The following is a 21076-nucleotide window of genomic DNA, read 5'->3' on the forward strand; positions in this document are numbered from 1 at the left end:
ATTAGTGATTTTTTTTTTAATCAAATAAAGACAAGACTGTTTCTTACAAAGTTGCCTTCATGGATATTTTAAATTTTTTGGCTGTGCTGCACAACTTGTGGGATGTTAGTTCCCTGAGTGAAAGCCCATGTCCTAACCGTTGGACCACCAGGAAATTCCTTAGCTCCATAGATTTGATTCCATGATAATGGGATCAGTACACTACCTTTTTTGGGAATATGTGTGCAGATATGGATTAACACTGAACATAGGTTAGCAGTTTTTAAAGTTTTATAGTACTTCATTGCAATACAGCATACTCTTTTTGTTACTTTTTGTTTTTCTTGTAGCTTTTCTTTTTACCTGTAGCTTTTAAATTACATTATTTAGGGAATTCCCTGGTGATCCAGCAGTTCACCAGGGAATTCCCTGCAGAGGGCCCAGGTTCGATCCCTAGTCAGAAAACTAAGATCCTACAAGCTGTGTGGTATGGCCAAAATAAAAAGAAAAATTATATTATTGAAACAGTATATGAACATTTTCAAGCTGTCAAAACCACTGGTTCTATCTTGTTTGAAAGTTGTTATTTAAGGAAAAATATGAATTTGAATGTAAATTAGTTATGCAAGCTTATGCAGCATTTCCATGTCAATTTATCAAACAGTTAACATCCGTAACATATTATCTATCAGAATCTGTTTGCACATGTGAACTTTAGTTTGCCCATTTAAATGTTCTTTAATATTAGAACTGTATTTCCAACTGCTGGTATAACATGGGGGGATAGCAAACTTATACCTGAATGAAAAAACTTGTTGGCTTAGAAATGAGTGGGAATAGAGTTCCAAATAAAGGTAGCAAAAATCTAGAAATCTAGGACCCTGAACTTTACTTGGAGAAAGAGTATTTTTGGTTTGTATGGGAATGTCTAGGAATAAGAGAAACGTAAGAGACTGTATGACTGCTCAAGTTTGAACATGCTGGAGATACTCTGTAGAAATGAGGAATTGAGAGACAAACAGGTGGTCTATAAAAAAATTAAGATCAGACAGAGATGTAAGGATTAGTGGAAAGAGTGGGGTTAGGGCAAAGCAGAACCAGAAAAGTGAAGGAATTGCTGGTATTTTTTAAGTGAGTTGGGAACAGAGAAAGAATATAGTCAAAATGAAACCAGCTGGAGAGTTGCATTTGTGTAAGGGATGTGTTTAAGAACAGTGTATTAAATATGTATACAGATTTTGTGGGGATCTTCTTAAAATGCCAGTTCTAATTCAGTTACTTTTGAGTTGGAATCTGAGATGCTACTTTTTGTTTATGCTTCTGGACCAGAAGTCCAGGAACCACTTGGATAGCAAGAGTCCAAAGCATTATTTTCTTAACAAAGCAAGTGTGGATATTATTATGGAGTAAAATATAGATGCTTGTGAATGTTTAAGGTAAAACACTAAATACTCAGCAAATATCACACCTGTGATAGACTATTCAAATTAAACTCTTAACCCTTTAGGTTTTAAAGAAATGAGGTTAAAAGTACTTTGCAACAATCAAGTCCTATTTAAAATTTTGACTTTAATAGTAACGGTAGTATCAAAAATTGGTAGGAATGAGATACATATATACTATTAAACTGCTGAAAAGTTTGGGAAATATGATCAGATTAGTTGAACTTGATTATTAATTGAAATAAAATGTTTTGGATCTCTGAAAGTCCAAGGACTTTACTTTTTTGGTATATTAAAAGCTGTAAGTACTTAGTTTTACAGTTTCATCCTCTATTCATAGCAGTAATTTGTGAAGTGTATTACTGCTCTATTTTTGAAATGGTATTACTGTTTTATGTGTTTGCTGCTCTTTACTAAAACGTTACAAGAACATTAAAATATATTTCCCAGTTGTCTTCTGTGACATTCTTGTCAGCTGCAAAAACAACTGCAAATTGTAGTTAAGGGTTTCTAGTTGATTCATGATCATAATATTGGTGTTTATGGTCTCCTGTTTTATAGGAAGCATTGTTTATTAAAATCTCTCTTCTTATTTTGTAATACTAGTGTACACCTGGAGTTGAATGCTTATTAAACCCATATTCTTGTAATATGGTGGGATTCTGATTATACCTTATTCTGAATTCCTCTGGTTTTGCTATAATGTGTGTTTTAGTAATATTTTAGTCATAGGCTCATAAAAAGTTGAATTGAAAGAAACCTTAGAAATCATAAAAGTAGAATAAGTCTAGCTTATAGTTGAATTATCAACCAGTTACCTAGAATTGACTGAACTGATTATCTTTCCTATTCCTTTGTTTTACTGGGATGATGATGTTGTTCTTTACTTGCTAAGCCCTGTCCAACTCTTCGCAACCCTATGGACTGTAACCCACCAGGCTCCTCTGTCCCTGGAATTTCCTGGGATGTTAAGTAGTAACATTTTAATAATAGAATTGTAAAATATTGAATTGAAAGAGGTTTGCAGTCCATAGGGTCTTCCTCTTTTATATATGAATTATAGGTGAAATAATCAAGATTAAGATATCTACCTAAATTAGTTTTTCTTTCTTTTTGTACCAAAAAGTGGCATTTTTAAGCCATCACAACTTTTTTAGCAGTCATTGGTTTCAAGTGAAAAAATACCTAGTGTATTTGAGATTGTCGTTGTTGTTTGAAATACATGCCAAATAGTAGGAAAAATGGTACTTGTGTATGATAAGTCCAGATTTCCCTGTAGGTTGTGTGACCATGATACTTACTATACAAACTTTTGAAACTGATGCTTTTCAGAGTGATGATGCTGTTAATAATTATTCCAAAGCAGTTAATCATAACCCAGAACATTTCCGGACAATCTAGAAGTATTGTAACTGTACTTCTAGGCATTTAGAATGATAAGGCCAATTATGGCAGTCATTTAAGACAGAAAGTTAACAGATATATTATGAATATAACAACCAGGAAATCCCCCCCAGAATAACTTTTTCTTGGTTTTATTTTTTTTAATGTGTTCTTCAGGATTACCAAAGCTGACTCTGTTTCAGCAGAGAATAAACCCAGTATAAGAGTATTTACAAATTTAGGCTTAATTATTTAGAATGGTTATTTGCACTGTAAATGATTTTTCATAAAAGGAATAAGTGTAAGATTCCTTTATACTGTGAGCTCCTTTAGAGTATTAACTGTTTGACAGAAGAGTTAACTATTTGACATGAGGTACAATATTTATGAATAACCTTGAAACCAATTAAAGACAAGTAGGAACACACTGAGAAAATTTTAATTAAAGTCACCAGGAAAATGAAATTAGTTTGTTATATACAAGATTAGAGGAAACTCTATAAAATAAATTATGCTTAGATATAGCAGGGTAAAATTCACCCCCACATAAATGTAATTTTAATTTATGTATCTAATATAATTCTGATTATTTGCTGTACAGTGACTCTTTATCCATTAATGAGCAACCTTTTTTGTTCATCTGTTTCAAAGGAATACAAAGAATGCTTGCACAACCTGATTTTCATGCTGTTTTATAAAATTATGATACCAAAAACTGTTTTTAGAAAGTAAATTTTTGTTTCATTGTTAGGTTTCCAGATCCTTTTTAATCCCAGGGCTTTTTTATGGCCATTGAGAACGCCTCAAGACCTTTCTTCTTAATAGCTTCATCTTTCACTTACAATAGAAAACCCTTGGTATGAATTGTCTGAAAGACTACTGTAACCTTTTACCCTATTGGCCACATTAAAAAAAAATTTTTTTTTTTCTCAAACTTGGCTCTGTCTACCTGGTATTCTTGTAGAGGTTTGAGAGTAGCAAGTTATGTGGCCATCACAGATTCCCCAAGACAGGAAGATGGTATCATGAATATTATGTCAAGCCAGTTCCTGACAGACTATGTTGTACTGATTGTTGTTGCTAATACTCTTGAACTTAAAATTTTTAATAAGATAATGGGCCAACATATTATCTTGCCCTGCTGGTGTACACATTGAGTTTGAAACAAGAGGTTGTTAGTGTTAACAGAATGCATTTTACTAAGCCACCACCTTACAGTCAGAAAGAGGAAATGGTCCAAGACATTAGCATCTATATTGAGAATATACACACAAAAAATTTCTAGAACAATGACAACATTTCTGAGTTAAATTTTAATATGCTGTCATTTAAGGCAAAATCATCCTTAAAAATGCCAATACTAGGGGAATCACAATATTTAAAGCCTTGAATTGTGCCAACAACTCATCCAACTGAAAACCTCAGGCTAAAAATGTCAAAATGAATGAGACATTACCAGTTGACAGAACAATGCAAAGTAAATGATTATTAATTCATTCCAATAGAGTTAAGTAACCCATACCCTCACAGAAGACAAAAATAGGGGGAAATTTTTTTGAGACTTTTTTAGTAGAAATCTGAAAAACGTTAAAGACAAGAGAGAGCAACAAAGGCTGGTGAAAGGAGTAAGCTATCAGTAATAATTAAGTGACTGCCCTTTAGTGGAGCTTATTCTTCACTTTAGAAATGCTGGTCCAGGCATTGGGATATAGACATTAGGCTAAGAAGCAAAATTGTGAATAAATACCCCAATAATTTATAGGTACCTGTAGAGACAGGGAACTTCTGCACTCAAAATACAAAGTGCATACCTACAGTTAGCCTGCCTGCCTATATATCCCCCCTTTCCACTTTCTTCACAACCAAGGAAGCAAGGACCTTGCAATCAGACTCAAGAAAAGCATTCTAGCTACTAACATTCTTCAGTCTGGGCTCATTGATATATGTATGTATATATATATATATACATATATATATATATATATATATATATGCATGCATGCTGGTACCCAAGAAACTCTGGAACCTGAAAATAAAATACCATGGAAAAGAAGCACAAGGCCTGACATACGAAAAATTTTTTATTAATGCCCCCAAATACAATAAGAAGTAATTATGAAAGAAGAGAGTTCTTAGAAATTAACATGATTTTCAAAATGTGGGGGAAAGGTGGATCATTAAATGACCTGAATTGACATAACCAAGGATTGGCTGTAGATGAAGGGATTTTTTTCCAGGAAGGAAAAAATTTTTTCCAAAGGAGGAAAGAAATTAAAAGTATGAGAGAGAAATTAAGAAATAGGGGGTACAGATTAAGACATTTTATTATGTTACCTAGTAGAAACTCTAAAGAAAACAGAGAATGAAGTGGGGAGAAACTAAACAAAGGATATGTAGTTTAAATGTTTACTACCTTCGTATCCTATATGCAAAGTATTACTTGAGGAAATTTTTTTAGCAAAGTGAAAAATTGATGCAATAACAGGAAAATAAGGAATATAAGAAATATTGGTGAACAGATAAGTCTAGGAATCAAGCTAAACAATATGGCTGTTATGCTTAAGGCAAATAAAATTTTTAAATTTTGGTGATCATGGTGATGGAAAAAACAAGTTAGGAAAAAAACTCTGCAGGAAGCACATATTTTAAAAAATGTCATTAGTAGAGCACAGGGGAAGCAGATGCCAACATCTGTAATCTCAGTAAATGTAAATGGACTAACATGCTTTATTTAAAAGGCAGGTTATCATATAGGGTTGAAATAAAGAGATTAAATGTTTACAAATATACCTTAATCAAAAATTTAACACAGAAAGTGAACTGGATAAATACTGGATGTAATTAACAAATGCTTATAAAAAGCTGAAGGGGCAATGTCATATATAAGTCCAGAATTCAGAACTAAAAGGGATAGGGACGATATGTATAGAAGATATAATCTGCCAAAAATATAATTGTGAACTTTTTATACCTATTCTATAGATATGGTTAAGTATGTCAAGCATAAACTCAAGTTTACTAAGCATTTTTTTAAATTTTGGTGAAACAGTTTACCATTTTAGCTACTAGTAAGTGTACTTGTTCATTGGCATTAAGTACATTCACATGGATGTCCAGGTGTCACTACCATCAATCTCTAGAACTTTTTCAAAATCTTCCCTATATTGAAACTCGATACCCACTAAATAGTAACTCCATTTCAGCATAGGCTTAGTAGCCTGTTTAGAAAAAAAAAAAAACTATTGTTTTTTCTATTTTCTGCTAATTTTCATTTTTGATACCAGGTTGTGCACCGTACTTGTGCCTGTCTCTGTTGGAATGATGTTACTGATAGTCTAGAGATATTTTCCTAGGATATGTGATTTAGAAAGTTTGACTATATCTGGCTGCAAACCTTCCCCCATCTTCTTTCTGAACAGAGATGCTAATCAGTATTATCTACTCTGGCTTTGACGAAAAACACTGGGAAACTGTGGATGTTGAGTGTGCATGAGTGTGTACGTAGTTTCCTGAGGCATTTCAGAAAACAGAACGTGAGATTTAAAATGCGGTGGATTCCCAACTACAGTGTAAGAGGGTTCCCGTTTCTCCACACCCTCTCCAGCATTTATTGCTTGTAGACTTTTGGATCACAGCCATTCTGACTGGCGTGAAATAGTACCTCATTGTGGTTTTGATTTGCATTTCTCTGATAATGAGTGATGTTGAGCATCTTTTCATGTGTTTGTTAGCCATCTGTATGTTTTCTTTGGAGAAATGTCTTATTTAGTTCTTTGGCCCATTTTTTGATTGGGTCATTTATTTTTCTGGAATTGAGCTGTTGGTGGGAATGCAAACTAGTACAGCCACTATGGAGAACAGTGTGGAGATTCCTTAAAAAACTGGAAATAGAACTGCCTTATGATCCAGCAATCCCACTGCTGGGCATACACGCTGAGGAAACCAGAAGGGAAAGAGACATGTGTACCCCAATCATCGCAGCACTGTTTATAATAGCCAGGACATGGAAGCAACGTAGATGTCCGTCAGCAGATGAATGGATAAGAAAGCTGTGGTACATATACACAATGGAGTATTACTCAGCCATTAAAAAGAATACATTTGAATCAGTTCTAATGAGGTGGATGAAACTGGAGCCTATTATACAGAGTGAAGTAAGCCAAAAAGAAAAACACCAATACAGTATACTAACGCATATGTATGGAATTTAGAAAGATGGTAACAATAACCTTGTATACGAGACAGCAAAAGAGACACTGATGTGTAGAACAGTCTTTTGGACTCTGTGGGAGAGGGAGAGGGTGGGATGATTTAGGTGAATGGCATTGAAACATGTATAATATCATATATGAAATGAGTTGCCAGTCCAGATTCGGTGCACAATACTGGATGTTTGGGGCTGGTGCACTGGGACGACCCAGAGGGATGGTATGGAGAGGGAGGAGGGAGGAGGGTTCAGGATGGGGAACACATGTATACCTGTGGTGGATTCATTTTGATATATGGCAAAACCAATACAATATTGTAAAGTTAAAAAATAAAATAAAATTAAAAAAAAAATGCAATGGAAATGAAGTATAGAATTCAAGAGGTGAAATGAGGCAGAGCTTTAAATAGGTCACCAAAATTTACATAGAAGTTAAGCATAACGATAGAATTAGGAATGAGGAAGAAAAGCAACTCACCTGCAAAATGTACCAAGATATCAGTAGATAACCATTAGGTCTACTAAGGTGACTTTCACATTTTCAGACCCCTCCTCATAATGTAAAACTATTTTCGCTCACAAATACAAGAACATATGACTGATATTTAAAATAGTATTTAACATTCTATGTGCTATACGCTCTTTTTTACTGTTTCCTTTTTTTAAAACTTGGATCTCAACACATTAAATTATATTAACAGCCAGTGAATGGGTTGCAGTCCTAAAGTTTGAGAAATGCTGATCTAGAAGGTGGTTGTTATGAGACTCAAAGGTAGTAGAACTTTCATACAAGGATAGAGAAGTAAATTTTAAGTAGCGGAAACTAGAACATGGACAACACCTCTACTTACCTTTTCTAAAGAACTTTTATATAAAGAGATTTATATTCTTCACAGTTTAGTGACTGACAAGCAGAAAAGAGTTGAGCATGAAATGTTTGATGAGGAACTTGAGAGCATTTGTTTACTGTGGGAACAAGGATTCCAAAGAAAATAGTCAAGTAATAAGCAGCAAAATGTGACGGTGTGGTGAAATGACAGATTCATTGAATTAAGTGGAAATGAGAGGGGAAAAGCAGAGATATGGAGTAACTTACATTTTGACCTTTACCAAGAAAACAGAGATAAAAAGTAAGTCTGGTACCAATGTTTCAAATGAAATTATGGGAGAAAGTACTTGATTTTTTTTTTTAAAGGTTGTTATAGAGAGAGACAAACCAAAAGTAATGAATAGTGGCATAAATCCAAATGTAACTTCAGGAATTCTGTTAACTAGTTGTCCTCTCAGTTTACTCATTAAAGATCATGCCGTTGGACTAGGAGATCTTAACCTTACTATTGTTTTAAAAAATTGATTGAGTCTATGTATTGTATCCCCATTATCAGTAGTAGAAAGCATGTGTGTGTGTGTATTCTCTAAGTGGCTCTTGAAAACATTGTCAACAGTTTTAATTATAAACAAAATGGCTGAATAACTCAATATATTAGTAGTAGTTTCTTCATTAAATATTCTTCAGTCACATTTGATTTGTTATTTTTAGTTACATGAACATGCTGCCTACTTGGTGGACAGTTTGTGGGAGAGCTCTCAAGAACTGTTGAAAGACTGGGAATGTATGACAGAATTGCTATTAGAAGAACCTGTTCAAGGAGAGGAAGGTACAGTATTTTGAAAAGTTGATTTACATATTGTTTTGGGTTGATATTAATAATCATACCATCCTGTATAAATGACTTCTTAAAAATGAGTATATGCAAGTATATCTGTGTATCTTTTTTTCAAAAAGAACAGTTTGTTTCCTGTAACAAGCAAAGGTGTCTTAATAGTATCTAACATCTTTCTATATTAGGACTACAATCATGCATGTCCTACAAGTTTTTAAAACCCTGTAAACATCATGGAGCATTCAAGGTTTTCTTTATGCTGATTTCAGCTACAAAATACTGATGTACTTAAAGTAAAAAGAAAAAAAATGGTTCATCCAGAGTCTTTTTGCTGTATATAAGTACTTGATCTTTCACATACAAGGTTTAATTACACCACAATCATCCCATCTTTCGTTATATATATTCTTAACATTAAAATTAGGAAACCAACAATAAAGTCACTTACTTAGCTGTTCAAGAAATAGGGAGGGAACTTCCCTGGTGGTCCAGTGGCTAAGACTCCACACTCCCAGTGCAGGAGGCCTGGGTTTGATCCCTCATAGGGGAACAAGACCTCATATGCTGCACCTAAGAGTTCACATGCTGCAACTGAGACCCAGCACAGCCAAATAAATAAATATTAAGAAAAAGAAGAAATACGGAGAAATAATTGCTATACTGATAATTTCTGAAGTATGTGTCTTAATGTTACACTTTGTGTAATAACATGAACAGCAGACTGGATATGTATACTTAATAAAACATTCATCTTCTAAAAGCTTATATGAATATTAGCTCTGTAAAGCTAGCAGTGCCTCTTCTGTATAGCTTGTTTTTCAGTCTAGCCCAGAATATTGTTCAGTCAGTAAGTCATATCTGACTCTTTGCAACCCTGTGGACTACAGCACACCAGGCTTCCCTGTCCTTCATCATCTCCCGAAGTTTGCTCAAACTCATGTCATTGAGTTGGTGATGCTATATAACCATCTCATCCTCTGTCACCCCCTTCTCCTCCTGCCCTCAATCTTTCCCAGTATCAGGGTCTTTTCCAGTGAGTCCACTCGTTGAATCAGGTGGCCCAAGCTTTGGAGCTTCAGTTTCAGCTTTAGTCCTTCCAATGAATATTCAGGACTGATTTCCTTTAGGATTGACTGGTTTGATCTCCCTGCTGTCCAAGGGACTCTCAAGAGTCTTCTCTAGTACCACAATTCAACAGCATCAGTTCTTCAGTGCTCAGCCTTTATAGTCCAACTCTCACATCCATACATGACTACTGGAAAAACCATAGCTTTGACTAGACAGACCTTTGTCAGCAAACTGATGTCTCTGCTTTTTAATACACTGTCTAGGTTTGTCATAGCTTTTCTTCCAAGAAGCAAGCGTCTTATGATTTCATGGCTGCAGCCACAGTCCGCACTGATTTTGGAGTCTGTCACTGTTTCCATTGTTTCCCCGTCTATTTGTCATGAAGTGATGGGACCAGTTGCCATGACCTTAGTTTTTTGGAGTGTTGAGTTTTAAGTCAGCTTTTTCACTCTCCTCTTTCACTTTCATCAAGAGGCTCTTTAGTTCCTCTTCACTTTCTGCCATAAGGTTGGGGACATCTGGATATCTAAAGTTATTGATATTTTTCCTGACAATCTTGATTCCAGCTTGTGCTTCATCCAGCCTGGCATTTCTCATGATGTACTCTGCATGTAAGTTAAATAAGCAGGGTGACGATATACAGCCTTGATGTGCTCCTTTCCTAATTTGAAGCCAGTCCTTTGTTCCATGTCCAATTCTAACTGTTGCTTCTTGGCCTGCAAACAGGTTTCCCAGGAGGCAGGTAAGGTGGTCTGGTATCCCCATCTCTTTAAGAATTTTCCACAGTTTGTTGTGATCCACATAGTCAAAGGATTTAGCATGGTTAGTGAAGCATAAGTAAATGTTTTTCTGGAATTCCCTTGTTTTTCTATGATTCAGTGGATGTTGGATACTTCACCTTCTTGCATTTCTTTTTCTTTGGGATGGTTTTGGTCACTGCATCCTGTACAGTGTTACAGACCTCTGTCCATAGTTCTTCAGGCACTCTGCCTACCAGATCTAATCATTTGACTCTATTTGTTACCTATGCTATATAATAATAAGAGATTTGATTTAAGTCATACTTGAATTGCCTAGTGGTTTTCCCCACAATAGTAGTGTAAAAAATGACTGTTTCATGTAATCTATATGAATTCCTAGAATGGAGATGATACCTTAATGTAAGTGAGGGTTGTAATGAACTTTAGAATTGAAAGAAACAGATTCAGATATCTAACTATCCTTTGTTACTTATATCGTCTTTTTTCTGTTCCTTAGATTACCTTTCTTTAAAACATAGATTCTTTTTCTTATTTTCTTAAATAGATATTGTGAGTATAAATGAAATAGTTTACTATTGATTCTGTTCTTTTTTTTCCCTACTTTTCTGTGTGGTTCAGCTCTCTGGTACATAAGAGCAGAATTAGCCATTACCTGCAATAGATTTCCTATACTTATTAGTGACCATCCCTTAGTGTTGTTTCCAAGCAGTAACGCTAATTCTTAACCACCGGACCACCAGGAAAGTCCTTGGTATTGTTAACTTTTTACTCTCATTTAAATATATAAAACATGTCATTCAGAAAATAATTACCATGACTGTTAGTCATCAGGGTGTTCTAGATGAATCTGCCTTCTTAAAATAACTATATCTTAGTATTAGATTTTCTTTGTGGTTTAAGTTTAGTTGACATTGGATTTAACTTTCAGCCAGTTGGTTTGGTTTCGTTTGATTTTGTTGGATTTTAACTAGAAAAGCAGATTGTAAAATGGGGGAAAATTTTTAAATCAACCACAATTTTAGGGTATGGTTGAATATGGAAAGGCAAGGCTGGAGAATTTATTCAGAACAAGTGCAGAACTATTTTAAAATCCTGATTCAACTTTTTTTCATACATTTGTCCATATGCATGCTGTACCACATATAAGCTTTGGTATGGAATGACATCCAAATCAATATTCTGAGCTACCATATTGCTGTATTTCATATAATAAAATGCCATAGTAACTTATTTTCTTAAGACTAATTAGAAGTTAAGTTGTACTTTAGGTAAGTGAAGTTTGATAGGTATTCTAGTGGGTGAAAGTCTAGTTAGTAGTTGCAAATATAGGACTAAAATTTTTTCAAAACAGTTATCAAAGACTACCAATAGAAGTTTAAATTATAACTGCTATATGTCCAAACAAAATTATCAGTAAAAAAGATAAAATGCACCCCTGAGTGCATAGCAACACTATTTCCAGTAGCCAAGATGTAGAAACAACCTTAATGTTCATCAACAGATGAATGGATGAAAAAGATGTGGTGCATATGTACAGTGGAATACTACTCAGCCATAAAAAAGAATGAATGTCATTTGCAGCTACACAGATGGACCTAGAGATTATCAGTCAGAAAGAAGAAAACAAATACCTTATGATACCACTTATACATGGAATCTAAAATATGACACACATGAACTTATCTGTGAAACAGAAATGGACTCATAGACATAGAGAACAGACTTGTGGTTGCTGATAGGGCAAGGGGTTGAATTGGGAATTTGGGACTAGCAGATGCAGACGACTGTATAAAGGTGAAGTCACTCAGTCGTGTCCAACTCTTTGCGACCCCATGGACTGTAGCCCACCAGGCTCCTCCGACCATGGGATTTTCCAGGCAAGAATACAGGAGTGGGTTGCCATTTCCTTCTCCAGGGGATCTTCCCGACCCAGGGATCAAACTCTGGTCTTCTGCATTACAGGCAGACTCTTTACCGTCGGAGCCACCAGGGAATCCTAAATGTATATAGAATGGATAAACAACAAGGTCCTATTGTATAGCACAGGGAACTGTTAATATATTCAATATTGTATAACAAACCATAATGGAAAAGAAAAATAATAATAAGTCACAACTTCTATAAGACTACTTTGCAGTGTTTTTAAGAGATGGTAGTTTGTGGGGATATATGTGTATTCTACAGCAAAATCAAATTGCTGGTTAAATTTTTTAGTGTAATGTGAAGGTCTAGATAACAGGTAATCAGGCAAAAACAGGGCCATAGCTAAGTTATTTAACTTCTCTGGGTCTTAGCTTCTTCATTTATTAAGAAAAGTCTTGTTGATTAGATAAACTTCTGTGGTCATTGAAGGTTAGAATTCTGTGATCCAGTTGAGGCTGACGTAACATGGATAAGTGGAATTCTTCAGGTAGTGAGTCATTAATTCAGTTATAATATAAACATATTTGTTGACCATCTCTTATGTGCTGTTATACTAAGCATTGCGAGTGTAGTCTTAAGCAGAGACAGCTCACTGCCCATATGGAGCTTACATTTCAAGTGGGGACGGTAGACCAAAACTAAGTGGTCAGAATAATTTCAAAAGTTAATAAGTACCTATGATAGGTGATAACAATAAGAAGGTGTCCATTGTTAGATTGAATCTCAAAAGGAGATTCTAAGGATGCCATCCGTGAGCCAGGAATCTAAAGGATATGGGGGCTAGCCTTTAGAAGAAAACAGCTGTCTGGATAGAGGAAATGGTAACTGCAGAGTGCCTATAGCATGAATGATATTGTTATATTCAAGAAGCTGCAATAGCTATAGCACTGTGGGTCAGCGGTACTAGATGAGATAGAGGCAGAGGCCTGATGATGTAGAATATTTAAGTTCATAAGTGGATTTATTTAGTTTATTAGTTTATTTATTTAGTTTATTTATTTAGTTTATTGTAAGTGTAATAGGCAAATTTGGCCTTGGAATACGGAATGAAGCAGGGCAAAGACTAATAGAGTTTTGCCAAGAAAATGCACTGGTCATAACAAACACCCTCTTCCAACAACACAAGAGAAGACTCTATACATGAACATCACCAGATGGTCAACACCGAAATCAGATTGGTTATATTCTTTGCAGCCAAAGATGGAGAAGCTCTATACAGTCAGCAAAAACAAGACCAGGAGCTGACTGTGGTTCAGACCGTGAACTCCTTATTGCCAAATTCAGACTGAAATTGAAGAAAGTAGGGAAAACCACTAAACCATTCAGGTATGACCTAAATTAAGTCCCTTATGATTATACAGTGGAAGTGAGAAATAGATTTAAGGGCCTAGATCTGATAGATAGACTGCCTGATGAACTATGGAATGAGGTTCGTGACATTGTACAGGAGACAGAGATCAAGTCCATCCCCATGGAAAAGAAATGCAAAAAAGCAAAATGGCTGTCTGGGGAGGCCTTACAAATAGCTGTGAAAGGAAGAGAAGCGAAAAGCAAAGGAGAAAAGGAAAGATATAAACATCTGAATGCAGAGTTCCAAAGAATAGCAAGAAGAGATAAGAAAGCCAAAAATTCCAACATATGGAGGCTGAACAACACGCTGCTGAATAACCACCAAATCACAGAAGAAATCAAGAAAGAAATCAAAATTTGCATAGAAACGAATGAAAATGAAAACACAACAACCCAAAACCTGTGGGACACGGTAAAAGCAGTCCTAAGGGGAAAGTTCATAGCAATACAGGCACACCTCAAGAAACAAGAAAAAAGTCAAATAAATAACCTAACTCTACACGTAAAGCAACTAGAAAAGGAAGAAATGAAGAACCCCAGGGTTAGTAGAAGGAAAGAAATCTTAAAAATTAGAGCAGAAATAAATGCAAAAGAAACAAAAGAGACCATAGCAAAAAATCAACAAAACCAAAAGCTGGTTCTTTGAAAGGATAAATAAAATTGACAAACCATTAGCCAGACTCATCAAGAAACAAAGGGAGAAAAATCAGAACAATAAAATAAGAAACGAAAATGGAGAGATCACAACAGACAACACAGAAATACAAAGGATCATAAGAGACTACTATCAACAATTATATGCCAGTAAAATGGACAACGTGGAAGAAATGGACAAATTCTTAGAAAAGTACAACTTTCCAAAACTCGACCAGGAAGAAATAGAAAATCTTAACAGACCCATCACAAGCACGGAAATTGAAACTGTAATCAAAAATCTTCCAGCAAACAAAAGCCCAGGTCCAGACGGCTTCACAGCTGAATTCTACCAAAACTTTAAAGAACAGCTAACACCTATCCTGTTCAAACTCTTCCAAAAAATTGCAGAGGAAGGTAAACTTCCAAACTCATTCTATGAGGCCACCATCACCCTAATACCAAAACCTGACAAAGATCCCACCAAAAAAGAAAACTACAGGCCAATATCACTGATGAACATAGATGCAAAAATCCTTAACAAAATTCTAGCAATCAGAAACCAACAACACATTAAAAAGATCATACACCATGACCAAGTGGGCTTTATCCCAGGGATGCAAAGATTCTTCAATATCCGCAAATCAATCAATGTAATACACCACATTAACAAATTGAAAAATAAAAACCATATGATTATCTCAATAGATGCAGAGAAAGCCTTTGACAAAATTCAACACCCATTTATGATAAAAACTCTCCAGAAAGCAGGAATAGAAGGAACATACCTCAACATAATAAAAGCTATGTATGACAGACCCACAGCAAACATTATCCTCAATGGTGAAAAACTGAAAGCATTTCCTCTAAAGTCAGGAACAAGACAAGGGTGCCCACTCTCACCATTACTATTCAACATAGTTTTGGAAGTTTTGTCCATAGCAATCAGAGCAGAAAAAGAAATAAAAGGAATCCAAATTGGAAAAGAAGACGTAAAACTCTCACTATTTGCAGATGACATGATCCTCTACATAGAAAACCCTAAAGACTCCACCAGAAAATTACTAGAACTAATCAATGACTATAGTAAAGTTGCAGGATATAAAATCAACACACAGAAATCCCTTGCATTCCTATACCCTAATAATGAGAAAACAGAAAGAGAAATAAAGGAAACAATTCCATTCACCATTGCAACGGAAAGAATAAAATACTTAGGAATATATCTACCTAAAGAAACTAAAGACCTATATATAGAAAACTATAAAACACTGGTGAAAGAAATCAAAGAGGACACTAATAGATGGAGAAATATACCATGTTCATGGATTCGAAGAATCAATATAGTGAAAATGAGTATACTACCCAAAGCAATTTATAGATTCAATGCAATCCCTATCAAGCTACCAACAGTATTCTTCACAGAGCTAGAACAAATAATTTCACAATTTGTATGGAAATACAAAAAACCTCGAATAGCCAAAGCGATCTTGAGAAAGAAGAATGGAACTGGAGGAATCAACCTACCTGACTTCAGGCTCTACTACAAAGCCACAGTTATCAAGACAGTATGGTACTGGCACAAAGACAGAAATATAGATCAATGGAACAAAATAGAAAGCCCAGAGATAAATCCACGCACATTTGGACACCTTATCTTTGGCAAAGGAGGCAAGAATATACAATGGATTAAAGACAATCTCTTTAACAAGTGGTGCTGGGAAATCTGGTCAACCACTTGTAAAAGAATGAAACTAGAACACTTTCTAACACCATACACAAAAATAAACTCAAAATGGATTAAAGATCTAAACGTAAGACCAGAAACTATAAAACTCCTAGAGGAGAACATAGGCAAAACTCTCTCTGACATACATCACAGCAGGATCCTCTATGACCCACCTCCCAGAATATTGGAAATAAAAGCAAAAATAAACAAATGGGACCTAATTAACCTTAAAAGCTTCTGCACATCAAAGGAAACTATTAGCAAGGTGAAAAGACAGCCTTCAGAATGGGAGAAAATAATAGCAAATGAAGCAGCTGACAAACAACTAATCTCAAAATTATACAAGCAACTCCTACAGCTCAACTCCAGAAAAATAAATGACCCAATCAAAAAATGGGCCAAAGAACTAAATAGACATTTCTCCAAAGAAGACATACAGATGGCTAACAAACACATGAAAAGATGCTCAACATCACTCATTATCAGAGAAATGCAAATCAAAACCACTATGAGGTACCATTTCACACCAGTCAGAATGGCTGCGATCCAAAAGTCTACAAATAATAAATGCTGGAGAGGGTGTGGAAAAAAGGGAAGCCTCTTACACTGTGGGTGGGAACGCAAACTGGTACAGCCACTATGGAGAACAGTGTGGAGATTCCTTAAAAAACTGGAAATAGAACTGCCTTATGATCCAGCGATCCCACTGCTGGGCATACACACTGAGGAAACCAGAAGGGAAAGAGACACGTGTACCCCAATGTTCATCACAGCACTGTTTATAATAGCCAGGACATGGAAGCAACCTAGATGTCCATCAGCAGATGAATGGATAAGAAAGCCATGGTACACATACACAATGGAGTATTACTCAGCCATTAAAAAGAATGCATTGGAATCAGTTCTAATGAGGTGGATGAAACTGGAGCCTATTATACAGAGTGAAGTAAGCCAGAAGGAAAAACACCAATACAGTATACTAACGCATATATATGGAATTTACAAAGATGGTAACAATAACCCGGTGTACGAGACAGCAAAAGAGACACTGATGTATAGAACAGTTTTATGGACTCTGTGGGAGAGGGAGAGGGTGGGATGATTTGGGAGAATGGCATTGAAACATGTAAAATATCATGTAAGAAACGAGATCCCAGTCCAGGTTCCAGGTTCGATGCACGATACTGGATGCTTGGGGCTAGTGCACTGGGATGACCCATAGGGATGGTATGGAGAGGGAGGAGGGAGGAGGGTTCAGGATGGGGAACACATGTATACCTGTGGCGGATTCATTTTGATATTTGGCAAAACTAATACAATTATGTAAAGTTTAAAAATAAAATTAAAAAAAAAAAAAGAAAGCCTTCTTCAGCGATCAATGCAAAGAAATAGAGGAAAACAACAGAATGGGAAAGACTAGGGATCTCTTCAAGAAAATCAGAAATACCAAAGGAACAGTTCATGCAAAGATGGGCTCGATAAAGGACAGAAATGGTATGGACCTAACAGAAGCAGAAGATATTAAAAAGAGATGGCAAGAATACACAGAAGAACTGTACAAAAAAGATCTTCACGACCCAGATAATCATGATGGTGTGATCACTGACCTAGAGCCAGACATCCTGGAATGTGAAGTCAAGTGGGCCTTAAAAGCATCACTATGAACAAAGCTAGTGGAGGAGATGGAATTCCAGTTCAGCTATTCCAAATCCTGAAAGATGATGCTGTGAAAGTGCTGCACTCAATATGCCAGCAAATTTGGAAAACTCAGCAGTGGCCACAGGACTGGAAAAGGTCAGTTTTCATTCCAATCCCAAAGAAAGGCAATGCCAAAGAATGCTCAAACTACCGCACAATTGCACTCATCTCACACGCTAGTAAAGTAATGCTTAAAATTTTCCAAGCCAGGCTTCAGCAATATGTGACCTGTGAACTTCCTGATGTTCAAGCTGATTTTAGAAAAGGCAGAGGAACCAGAGATCAAATTGCCAACATCCTCTGGATTTTGGAAAAAGCAAGAGAGTTCCAGAAAAGCATCTATTTCTGCTTTATTGACTATGCCAAAGCCTTTGACTGTGGGGATCACAATAAACTGTGGAAAATTCTTCAAGAGATGGGAATACCAGACCACCTTATCTGCCTCTTGAGAAACCTATATGCAGATCAGGAAGCAACAGTTAGAACTGGACATTGAACAACAGACTGGTTCCAAATAGGAAAAGGAGTTCATCAAGGCTGTATATTGTCACCCTGTTTATTTAACTTACATGCAGAGTAAATCATGAAAAACACTGGACTGGAAGAAACACAAGCTGGAATCAAGATTGCCGGGAGAAATATCAATCACCTCAGATATGCAGATGACACCACCCTTGTGGCAGAAAGTGAAGAGGAACTCAAAAGCCTCTTGATGAAAGTGAAAGTGGAGAGTGAAAAAGTTGGCTTAAAGCTCAGCATTCTGAAAACGAAGATCATGGCATCCGGTCCCCGCACTTCATGGGAAATAAATGGGGAAACAGTGGAAACAGTGTCAGACTTTATTTTTCTGGGCTCCAAAATCATTACAGATGGTGGCTGCAGCCATGAAATTAAAAGACGCTTACTCCTTGGAAGGAAAGTTATGACCAACCTAGATAGCATATTCAAAAGCAGAGACATTACTTTGCCAACAAAGGTTTGTCTAGTCAAGGCTATGGTTTTTCCTGTGGTCATGTATGGATGTGAGAGTTGGACTGTGAAGAAGGCTGAGTGCCAAAGAATTGATGCTTTTGAGCTGTGGTGATGGAGAAGACTCTTGAGAGTCCCTTGGACTGCAAGGAGATCCAACCAGTCCATTCTGAAGGAGATCAGCCCTAGGATTTCTTTGGAAGGAATGACGCTAAAGCTGAAACTTCAGTACTTTGGCCACCTCATGCGAAGAGTTGACTCATTGGAAAAGACTCTGATGGTGGGAGGGATTGGGGGCAAGAGGAGAAGGGGACGACAGAGGATGAGATGGCTGGATGGCATCACTGACTCGATGGACTTGAGTCTGGGTGAACTCCGGGAGTTGATGATGGACAGGGAGGCCTGGCGTGCTGCAATTCATGGGGTCCCAAAGAGTCGGACACAACTGAGTGACTGATCTGATCTAAAGTGTAATAGGAAGCCACTGAAAGATTTTAAACAGGAAAGTTATTTAATCACCTTCGTATTTTAAGAAAAATGTTTTTTGTCAACATTTTTGGAATAGGCAGAAGATCAGTTAGATAACTGTTGCAGTGGTCTCTATGGGAAATGATAATAAAAATACAAAAGATGAAGATAAATTATAGAAATAAAAAGCCCATGTGAGTTTTTAAAATTGTGATAGGAAAGGGACAAAAGAAGGAAGAACAAGGGTGAGAGCAAGCTATATAAAAAGGATGGTAAGAGATAACTGTACACTATAGAAGGCCCAGTAAAAAGGGTGTTCAAGAGAGCTGTGGTTAATAATATCAAATACTGCAAAGGAGGAGAAAAAGGACTGTGCAAAGACCATCAGCTTTAAGTGAACATTTAGGTCATCCGTGACTTTTTAGTGTTTCTTTTCAGTGGTATTAAGGAGAAAAGCCAGAGTTTAAGGTGATAAGATTGAAATTGAGATATGTAAAAAGGTTTCTGAAAACTTAAAAAGTTGTGTAGTTATTTGATAATTCATAGAGCAAACAGCACCCATTCCTTTCTGCCATTGTGGCTGTTTGGCTCTCAACTGTGGCTTAAGGCTTGCTTGTTTTCACTTGTAAATTTCAATTGTTTTGAATTTGCCATATCAAAATGGATGTTTCAAATTATACACTAATAAAGCTGATGATGTTAGACACTATATAAGGTTGAGTTATTCTTCAACAATAATCTGTATATTTTAGTGTATAAGAGAAGAGTATTTCTATATTTAATAAGGTTTTCTTTGTCCTCATTTTCCACAGAACTTGATTTTTTTTCATAAATAATAGAAAATGCATTTATTGGGTTGGCCAGAGAATTCATTCAGGTTTTTCTGTAACATCTTACAGGAAAACCCAAACAAACTTTTTGGCTGACCCAGTAGTTCATAGTCTCGTCACTCCTTTATCCCCAGCCAAATGTCAAAAAACAAGAAATTCTAGAATCATAAAGTAGAAACTTTGATTGTTTTATTGCACGGGAAGTTTTTTCATATTATTAAGCATTGAATCAGAGAGTATAAATGGAAAGCTGAAGCTGTTTCTGTGGTTTTACTAAGACAAGCTAAAGTTCATGTGTTTTTCCTATCAGTTAAAGTGTTAAAAATGATTGAATTAAGATGTACATACATATTCCTGTTCAGGATGATTTTGGTATAGAGTAAGGGATAAGATGTAACGTCTTTGCTTGTCTTTTCGTTGGTGTTGCCCCAGTTTATTTTGAAATAATCAATATAAACGTCTCAGCTTCCAAAGCTTCTTATTTTTTCTTTATGCCTAATTCTGTCTCTATAATCCCCATATCTATTGGTCTTCTTTTTTTAATTTGTCTTTAGCATAAACATGTATACAGAGAAAAGAACACAAGGAAGGAGACAAAGATAAAATTAAACTATTCAAATTAGTTTCAAAATGTTTTAAGATATATATATAGGAATGAATTCAATAAGAAAAGTACAGAATCAGTATGAAGAAAATCATAATGTTTCATTAAATAATGTCAAATATGATCTTATAAATGAAGAGTTATATCATGTTCCTGTCTGGAAAGATGATTAAAATGTCAGTTCTTCCCAACATAATGTATAATTTTCTTAAAAATACCAGTTCAAATTCCAATGCATTTGAGAGAGTTCTGAAAGGTGAGGTGAGAAAATGAACTAAGCATAATGATTTTAAAACTTACATAGACTGAGTAAAGTAAGTCCAACAGAGAAGACAAATATATGATATTAGGTATATGTGGAATATTCT

General features: G+C 35.7%; 1 protein-coding gene across 4 annotated transcripts in view; it reads left to right on the plus strand.

The window, feature by feature from the left end:
- STAG1 (stromal antigen 1) overlaps positions 1–21076 on the plus strand; it is a 505017-nt gene that overhangs the window by 410418 nt on the left and 73523 nt on the right. For all 4 annotated transcript variants that reach the window (XM_059889103.1, XM_059889102.1, XM_002685052.7 and 1 more), the window contains one exon: positions 8552–8669. In XM_059889103.1, coding sequence (XP_059745086.1) covers positions 8552–8669 — 118 coding nt within the window. The remainder of the gene's footprint in view (positions 1–8551; positions 8670–21076) is intronic.

This window comes from Bos taurus, chromosome 1 (assembly GCF_002263795.3).
Source record: "Bos taurus isolate L1 Dominette 01449 registration number 42190680 breed Hereford chromosome 1, ARS-UCD2.0, whole genome shotgun sequence".
Taxonomy (NCBI): domain Eukaryota; kingdom Metazoa; phylum Chordata; class Mammalia; order Artiodactyla; family Bovidae; genus Bos; species Bos taurus.